Here is a 9,496-nt window from a genome sequence, read left to right as displayed (position 1 = left end):
CCTCTCGCTCGGCTGCTCGCGAGCCACTGCACGGCGACTCGAGAGTCCTCACGCACCCTCGTTTATTTGTCGCCACCCGATCATTATTTGTTCGCGATTGCGGCCGTATATTAATAAAACCCACGCAGCTGCGTCTCGAGATCCAGCCAATCAGGGCCTAGTCATTCAAATTTGTTTCGCTCTGTGCGTCACATGATAATGACTCGCGGCTTAAATAATGGCCGCAGTGTCAGCCTGTCAGGCCCAGCAAGGCCTTGTTTAGTTGGGGAATTTGGGAGGTGCCAAATTACTGTTACAGCACTGTAGCACACTGTAGCGTTTCGTTTGTATTTGTGAATTATTGTCCAAATATTGACTAATTAGGCTCAAAAGATTCGTCTCGCAAAGTACAACAAAACTGTGCAATTAGTTTTTAATTTCATCTACATTTAGTACTCCATGCATGTACCGCAAGTTTGATGTGATGGGGAATCTTCTTTTTGCATAGTGTCAAAGTTGGGAGTTGGGAGTAACTAAACAGGGCCCAAGGTGCCAAGGTCAGCCATGTCCACCCAGGAAAGCTCGATCACAAATTGGAAATCCCTGGTTTCCTTTGTGCCCGATTTTCATATTGGCTGATGGGACCCCGGGCACTGACGCTGCCATACTGCCATGTAAAGAGAGCAACCCAGCTGATGATACAGGTACCTCGGGGTATCTCGGGGTGTTTGGATCTTTAGTCCGGACTAAAATTCATGTCACATCGAATATTCGAAGGCTAATTAGGAGAACTAAACATGAGCTAATCTAATTACACAGATGGAGGCTAGTTCATGAGACAAATCTATTAAGCCTAATTAATCCATCATTAGCACATGTTCACTGTAGCATCACATTGTCAAATCATGGACTAATTAGGCTTAATATATTCGTCTCGCAAATTAGTCTCCATTTGTGCAATTGGTTTTGTAATTAGCCTATGTTTAATATTCCTAATTGGTATCTAAATATTCGATGTGACAGGAATTTTAGGAGGGACTAAAGAAACAAACACCCCCTTTGTCCTTTTTTTCCCTTCAACACAACGCATTTAGCCTAATGGTTAGAGCACCTGAGTAACACTCAGCAGATCTGGGTTCGACTCCTCGTAGAAACAAAATAAACTGGTTGGAATTAAAAAAATTATAAAAAATAGGTTGGGGCTTCCCCTGCTGACTTTGACCCTCTAAATTTGAGTCACCATCATGCGAGGTCTATCATATTTGAATGCAGGTAGAATCGAATTAAACGGTTTTGGAATAAAAAATTGTAAAAAATAGGTAGGAGCTCCAAAACTATAGGAGTCAAAGTTAGCCGTCTCTTTACCTTAACTACGAGAAATGTCTCGTGAGTCATGACCAAAGTGTACCATCAAACTAAATATTCGACGTAGAGAAAGTACAAAATTTGTGAGCTAGTGTAATAATACGATTGATTAGTTGATGACGACCTTGCTGTTAGCACCGGCATGATCATTGGGTCTATCATATTTTGAATGCACGTAGAAACAAATTAAACGGGTTTAGAATAAAAAAATTATAAAAAAATAGGCAGAGTTAGCCGTCTCTTTACCATAGCTACGAGAAATGTCTCGTGAGTCATGACCAAAGTGTACCATCAAACTAAATATATTCGACCGTATAGAAAGTATAACATTTGTGAGCTAGTATAATAATACGATTGATTAGTTGATGGCGATCTCGCTGTTAGCACCGGCATGATCATTGGATAACCGGTGCGGTTGGAATAATGGATCGCGCGCCCAACCGCAGCGCCACATCATTGGAGTATCAATAGGTACGGGTGGGGTGCAAGGATGATCACACGCATGGAACGCGAGGCTCTCTCCGAGACTCCGAGTCCCTGTTTTAAACACGTGCACGCGTACGTCACCACCCAACTGCAACTCCCGTGCTAAATCGGCCTGTACAACCGGACTCCTCGTGGTTTTACGCGTGCGCAACGTCCTTGTTATATAGCCCCGTCGTGTTCTTCCCGATCCTCCTTGCTTGAATGTCTGTACTTGCGGGATAGGCCAAAGGCATCGTCGTCAAAATCACCAGCGGCCGGCCACGAACAGCAAACCGCCCATCATTGATCGCTCGCTCTCGCTCTCGCTCTCGCTGTGTCCAGCGACCTGACGCGACGTGACGAGCACCCTATGCCGCGCCAGTAGCTGTGGACACCCGCGCGAAATCGACAGCTCCCGATCCCACGCTCCGCACGTACACCGCAAGCCGCCGCGCGCAGCTAGCCGGCGTCTGCACGTACGCTCTCGGCTAGCGGCCGGCTGCTGCGGCGCGCGCGCGCGCGCGCGACGCGAGGCCGGTGGTCCAGCCGGTACCGAGTCGTACGCGCGCTGGTACGAGACGTCTCGCGGTCGCCGCCGCCTCCGAGCCCGGCCCGGCGGCCGCCCGGCCGCCTGCTGCTGCTGGTCGACCCGGCGGCCCCGTCGCGTGTTCCTGTCTTTCCGTTCAACTAACGCGACAAATGAGTCCACGGCGTGTTGCTTTGCGGGTTTTCCTTGGCGCTGGCCCGCCACGGCCTGGCCTACACGTACACCCACCGCTGGGCGCCCAGCCCGTGCCCGGCCGAGTAAAAACGGGGGGGAGTTGGTGGGTGGGAGAGGGGATTGGATCATTGGACCCGGACCGGGAGGCGGTACTAGATAGAGAGGGGCAGGGAGGGAAAGGCAGGGACCTTATCAGCAGCGCCACCCCCCATCCCTCGCCGTCCCCCTCCGTCCCTCCCTCCCTCCCTTCTCGCTCGCCTGCCTGCCCGCCTGCCTTTAATTCGGGGGCCGCGCACGCCGCACGCTCTCCCGTCTCTTCTCGCCTGCCTCAGCTCCCTCAGCGCCGCCGCGCCGGTACGGTGGCTCTCTGATCCTCCGTCCCCGTGCCTTCATTATATCAGCCACCGTCCAGCCTCCCGCCGCCACGTCTAGACCCAGTCTTCTCCTACTAGATCCCGGCTGCGACTAGCTCCTGCGCCTAGCTATAAACGCACGGCCTCTCCTCGTCTCTGCGTCCTCTCTCGCTTGCTGCTGTCGATCGAGAGGCCGGTTGTGTTCTGCGGTGCTGCTCGTTTAGGATTGGAGGCAGCTAGCCGGCGAGGTTGCCAAAACTACAAGCTTCTGCTGCACAGCGTCGTCGAGGAGAAAGCTCGCTTCTGCCGGAGGTAAAGAACTTTACCACTCAGTGCATCGCTGCATCTGCAATTCCATCATCGCTAGCGTCCTGTCTCAAGACAAGTCAAAACGTCGAGGATAGAGGAAAGGAAAAGATCTCTCCCATTTCGTGCTGTTCCATTCCATTCCATGTGAAGCTGCTAGCTCGCCGTTTGGTTTTCGACTTGGTTTCGCGCTCTCTGATGTACTGTGGCATGCAAATTAAGCTGCTTTATAAGGGGCAAAGGCTCTGTGTCCAGGTCCAAGCAGGTTTTAGGCTGCCGTGCAGCGGCGGTGGTGGTGAGGCGAGGAACGGGAAGAAGCTGCTGCTACCTAGCTGCACGCGAGGAGCGCGGCGCCGATCGAGACCGTGAAGCTGGCGGCCGGCAAGTGGTGGGAGCGGCCAGATGACGCGGCCATGCCCGGAATGGACCCCGGCGGGGGCGGCAGCTCGCGCTACTTCCACCAGCTGCTCCGGCCGCAGCAGCCATCGCCGCTGTCGCCCAACTCCCACGTCAAGATGGAGCACCACAAGATGTCCCCCGACAAGAGCCCCGCGGGCGAGGGCGCCGAGGCGGGCGGGAGCGGCAGCGGGGGCGGCGCCGGCAGCGACCAGCCGTCCTCGTCGGCCATGGTCCCGGCCGAGGGTGGCAGCGGGGGCAGCGGGTCGGGCGGGCCCACGCGGCGGCCGCGCGGGCGCCCGCCGGGCTCCAAGAACAAGCCCAAGCCGCCCATCATCGTGACGCGCGACAGCCCCAACGCGCTGCACTCGCACGTCCTCGAGGTCGCGGCGGGAGCGGACGTCGTCGACTGCGTCGCCGAGTACGCGCGCCGCCGGGGCCGCGGCGTGTGCGTCCTGAGCGGCGGGGGCGCCGTCGTGAACGTCGCGCTCAGGCAGCCGGGCGCGTCGCCCCCCGGGAGCATGGTGGCCACGCTGCGGGGCCGGTTCGAGATCCTCTCCCTCACCGGCACGGTGCTGCCCCCACCGGCTCCGCCCGGCGTGAGCGGTCTCACCGTCTTCCTCTCCGGTGGGCAGGGCCAGGTCATCGGCGGGAGCGTCGTGGGCCCGCTGGTGGCCGCGGGGCCCGTCGTCTTGATGGCGGCGTCGTTCGCCAACGCGGTGTACGAGAGGCTGCCGCTGGAGGGGGAGGAAGAGGAGACGGCCGCGGCCGCCGGCGGAGCGGAGCCGCAAGATCAAGTGGCGCAGTCGGCTGGACCCCAAGGGCAGCAGCCGACGGCTTCTCAGTCCTCTGGTGTGACTGGAGGCGACGCGGGCGGCGGCGGCATGTCGCTCTACAACCTCGCCGGGAATGTAGGGGCCTACCAGCTCCCGGGAGACAATTTCGGAGGCTGGAGTGGAGGCGGCGGGGGCGGAGTCCGGCCACAGTTCTGATCCATGCCTTGCTACACCGAATTCTCATCAACATGAAGAAGACGTACATCACAGAGGTTCAAATGGTGCAGAAGCTAGTCTAGCTATCCGGAACTGAGAGCTGAAGCTAGCCTTGATGGAACTGAGGTCAACACGATATGCATGCTGGATGGTTCATTGGAGAGACCTTTCATCTGGGTGCTATAATATAATGCATGTGTCTGCACATGAGGAGGAAGCATTGGAAATCATCAGGTGTGTTAAAAAAACAAAGTAGTGGTGGTTAATCAAGGGACAGGAGGAAAGCTAGAGATGGATTCATGCAAGAGCAAGCTCAATAAACTAAAGGTCAGTGAGATCTGATGTTTTGTGTTTCCAGCGTTTCTTTTTTCTCCATTTTGATTTGTAATGTGGTATTATATTCTGATTGTATCTTGCTGTAGAATGATGTTTCTATTATAACCATTTGCTTCTCTCCTCTACCTGTGCAATAGCAAAAACACTTTCGTGGTCGCTTTCGCATGTGTTTTCAGTTTCACACACAACTTGCTGGCGTGGATAATTTCCGGTCAGATATTGAATGTTTCAACATAGCCAAAGTTTCAAGCCTTACCTAGGTCAAATATGTTCGCTTATTCCACCATCTAAAACCTAGGTCAGTGGGTCTAGACGACTAGAGCTATATCTTGATCATGTGCTTGGAGCATTGTGGTCTTCTCAGTCCGTTTAGTTCTTCCTTCAAATGTAGACCAGAGGTTTTTTACTCGGTTTGGCAGGAGAGGCCCAGGGGGGAGAGGAACAAAAAAGCCTTCTGTCCCTCCCTACATTTGTTTCACCTGCAGTACTTTAATATCTTCTGGAGTCATGTGTGTGAGATTACATGTAGAGCCAGGAGACTATACGGGTAGCTAGCCAAGAGATATAGATCAAAAAATAAAAAATGAAGTGGCAGCGACTCAGTGATGCCGCTGCAGTACGCTACTGTATCGTAAGCCTGCAGTGGGGGACACTGGCCAGAAGACGCCAAGCCCAAAATTGACGCTGCCTGCGACCGTCTGCGACGTACGAGATCCTGCACCTTGCTCCCTCCAAGTACAAATGCACAATTCTGGAAAGGGGGGTCCGTTTGCTGCAGGGCCTTAAATGGAAAAGGGGAGGAAGCTTTCGCTTTTGCATAATTTGTGGGGAGAGCGCGAACGCCTCCGGCTTTGGAACTTGCTCATGGCTTTGGAGTTGGAGTCTTGGAGATGCCAATGCGCCAGGCCAGAGCTGGTCAAGGCGCTCTCTCTCTTCCCGATATCCACTTGTCGACCCGGTACAGTATTGCTCAACCAGTGGTATTCCTGAGGCTGTTTGGTTCCTCCGAACTAAACTTTACTCCACTATTTTTATACACTTTTAGTCCCTAAACATCTAAACAGGTGGATCTAAGACTTTAGTCTTCTAGTCCACATGAGGTGGACTAAACTAGACTAAAGTATGTTGTGGACACCCCTGCCTCTCATTTAATGCCCTCCCTCCCGCCGCCTTCTTCTCCTCGGCTGTCGCCGCCTCCACCTTCTTCTCCTCTGCCGGCGCGGCATCGGCTGCAACATCCGTCCCCTTCTCCTCCTTCCCCTCAGCCGGTGCCTCCTTCTTCTCCGTCGCGGCCTCCACATCCGTGGGGCCTAGCGCCGCCTCCACCAACCCATCGACCTCCGCTGACAGTGACCCACTTCGTCTGCCCGTTGCTGCGCCTCTTCCGCCTCCGCCTGTGGCTTCCCTGCCCCTTGTCCCCTTCCGCCCGATGCCGCTGGAAACAGGGAAGTCGAGGTGGGCAGCCTCCTCATCCCCGCCGTCGCCGTTCACCCTGCTACTAGTGTGGGTGCTGCTGTTCGGGAAGTGCAAGAAGCGGTCGGGCTGCGGCAGGCGCGTCCCCGCCCTCCGCACCCTCGCCGCCGAGGAAGCTAGCCGTACCTGAGTTGCCCACCACTCCCTTGGGTACCAATCTGAAATCCTTGATGATTCTCGATGATGCTAATGTGAAGAATCTCTATGTAACTTCTCTGATTCATGACTTGGTGCCAGAACAGGGGTACTAGGCGTGCGGTGGAACAAGGTGGGTAGTAGGGGTAAAAAGGTCTTTGTTCAACTGTTATTGGTGGACTTTAGTTCATGACTAAGATATGCATTCTCTATTTTCTCCATCATGAATGTATGGCGTTAGCTCTCCTCGAATACATTCTGCATATATGGAGAAAAATATACAATTTTAATTTGCTTGGTGTTCCCTGGTAAATTTCATGCAAAGTATTTCATTGAGTTGGGTCCTTTGTTGAAATCCATATATCAATTTAAATGCTTTCCATTTATTTGTAATAAGGGCATTGTTGCATGCAATATAAATGGTCAGTTTTTGTCATAGTATCTGTTTTTATTAGACGCTTCTGGGTGAACTAAATCAAAATAATATAAAACCTATAGTATGTAAATTGAATTGAATGTCAGCTGGCAAGGAAAACACATGATGAAAGCTTTAGTGCGATGAATTATTAGGGCTATGGTTTTCCTTATAAACTGGACCAATTCATTTTTTTTTAAAAAAAAGAATTTCTTCTAATAATAGTACGGCAGTCGGCGGAGCTCTTTGGGAAAAAATTGTTAGGGTAGCTTGTCTTGTTGACTGCGGCCATCGTGAGGCGAATCTAGACTGACACTGTACCTACAAAAATTGATAAACTATTTTTGCTTCTACCAATTTGTATAGCAAAAATGTAAATTAAACATAAAATATCAAGGGAAATGTTCATATAATAAGTTCTTGCTTCCTAAATGAAATTTTAGAAGAATACAATTTGATCAGTTCCGCCCTTACTCCCCAGTTGTCTGATTAATAGTGTTCTCGCTTCGCCTAGGGGGAAAAGGTGAAATAAATACTCCCTCCATCTATATTTATAAGGCATGGTATGACTCGACACGGTCTTCCAAATAATACTTTGACCGTTCGTTTATCTTATGTTATATTGTTTACGTTTATAAACTTGTAATCATTGTAGAGGATATTTGATTATGAATGCAACCATATAAAGTTGATATTATAAAAATAAAAAAAAATAATAGTCAAAATTATTGTCAAAGATTGTAAAGTTTGAATTTTGATATGCGTGTGCACCTTACAAATAAAAACGGAAACGGAGGGAGTATATGCAAGTATATAAAAAATCTAATAATATAACCAATAGGTCACTTCATTCACATCAAATAAATTTAAGGTGAAATCAAATCTATATGTGTTACAAAATACTAATTAAAGAAATCTACAAAACCTCTTTTCCAAAGGATTTAAACGGACTGAACTTTTCCCACACACACGATGCATCGGTCCATTTCTTATTTTGTTCTTCAATTTAGCCAGCTGAGAATGTAGTTGTTGGAGTGAAAATCCATAAAGTGATTTATGAGTGATGCTTTATGAGTGATGCCTGTGACATTGTGATATCCTATGTGCGACGAATGTTATAAGTATAATTATGGCATCGATGAACTCCCAGTGGCGTCGATCTGGATAACAAGATATTATGGACAGAGCATATGTACTAGTTGCGGTTCAAACACGGTGAACCATACTCTATGCGCCTTGTCACAACATTTAAATTTATCTCAACTCTCCAGTGGAAGTGCATCCATGATCGGGAATAGACTTGTAATATCTGAGTGCTGAACAGACATTTGACTTGGATAGGAATTTCAGCTGAGGCAGCGGAACAACTTGGCCACTTAAACCTAAACAAGAAACATGTATATGATGCTACTATCAACTTGGTAGACAATTGCATTGGCCAGACATTACTAGCAAGACATTTCTTAATTTGGAACACATTTTCTTAACAGTATGAGATCACAAGAATGCTCTGGCTGTTGCATCTTATGGTGTAGAAATACTTCTACTCCCAGGTGGCTGTACGCCACACTCCCGCTTCATAATTCTGCAGCGTTGAACGCTAGCTCTCAGTTTGCGCAACCCGAAATACACTTATTTACTTCAATGGACTCAAAATACAGCTTTGGTTCATAAATCATATGGGAGGCACCTTTAATTGTAACTCACATATATAAGTGAAGGATAACCTAGCGTCGACTAGTCACAAGAAGTCATGCGCCAAGATGTTTAGACTTGAGAGTCATGCGCCAAGATGTTTAGACTTGAGCGCTCTCTCGGTCTAGTTTGGAGGGTATTCTTGTAATCGGGGCCACAGATAGTTAAATTCCCACCTCCCTTATTGGATTATCAAAGTTAGTAAACCCCAGCCATCGCATTGCATAGACTATCACCCTTCATCATGTAATATATATCATCATCAATACTTCTTTAAAACACAGCTCTTAAAAAGAATTGCATATAGATCTTAAACTTTTTAAATGTGTACATATTTCATGAATCAATAAAAACTTACCAATATGGTAAAAGCTCAGGGACGAACCAAAAGAGAACCTAGTGGGGCACATGCCCCCACGAGAATGAACTTAGACTTTATTTCGAGAAGATGGTTAAAGTGTTGGATTCAATCATCCAACTTTATTGAAGCATGTGGTGATGACCCCCCTCCTCTCTCCCTCCCCCCCTCCCTCTCCCGCCCCCGCTCCCCTTCCTCCCTCCCTCCCTCTCCCGCCCTCCCTCGCCCTCGCCCTTGCCCTCGCCCTTGCCCTCTCCTTCTTCCTCTCCCTCCCTCTTTCACGTGTGCGTCCTCCCTCCCTCCCTCATGATCATGCAACTATTGAACGAAGGAGAGTGGTAACCATTGAAGATCGCCTCAGTGAGAAGGAGGAGTCAGCTTTGAAGATTGGTGAGGGTCCTTCACCCCGAAGACGATCAAATAGATTGTATTGAATGTGGCATATTCTAAAAAAGTTTAAGAATTCACATATGCATTTTACGATAAGTTTAAGTGCAACCAGAGCAT

General features: G+C 49.8%; 1 protein-coding gene across 1 annotated transcript; it reads left to right on the top strand.

Annotated features, from left to right (window-relative positions):
• The first annotated feature begins 2,710 nt into the window (after window positions 1–2,710).
• On the top strand, window positions 2,711–5,038 carry LOC101777490 (AT-hook motif nuclear-localized protein 25). The gene is made up of 2 exons (XM_004953616.3): window positions 2,711–3,195; window positions 3,445–5,038. Exon 2 carries the CDS (start codon window positions 3,603–3,605, stop codon window positions 4,575–4,577), a length of 975 nt encoding a protein of 324 aa, XP_004953673.1. The 5' UTR covers window positions 2,711–3,195; window positions 3,445–3,602; the 3' UTR covers window positions 4,578–5,038.
• Window positions 5,039–9,496: the final 4,458 nt, after the last annotated feature.

The sequence above is a fragment of the Setaria italica genome, chromosome I, assembly GCF_000263155.2.
Source record: "Setaria italica strain Yugu1 chromosome I, Setaria_italica_v2.0, whole genome shotgun sequence".
In the NCBI taxonomy this organism is placed as follows: Eukaryota; Viridiplantae; Streptophyta; class Magnoliopsida; order Poales; family Poaceae; genus Setaria; species Setaria italica.
The sequence above is the reverse complement of the archived record's forward strand: the minus strand, read 5'-3'. Positions and strand labels throughout refer to the sequence as shown.

What these genes read in the sequence shown, in the direction of transcription:
- LOC101777490 (XM_004953616.3), top strand. Translation starts at nt 3,603, where the DNA reads ATGCCCGGAATGGACCCCGGCGGGGGCGGCAGCTCGCGCTACTTCCAC.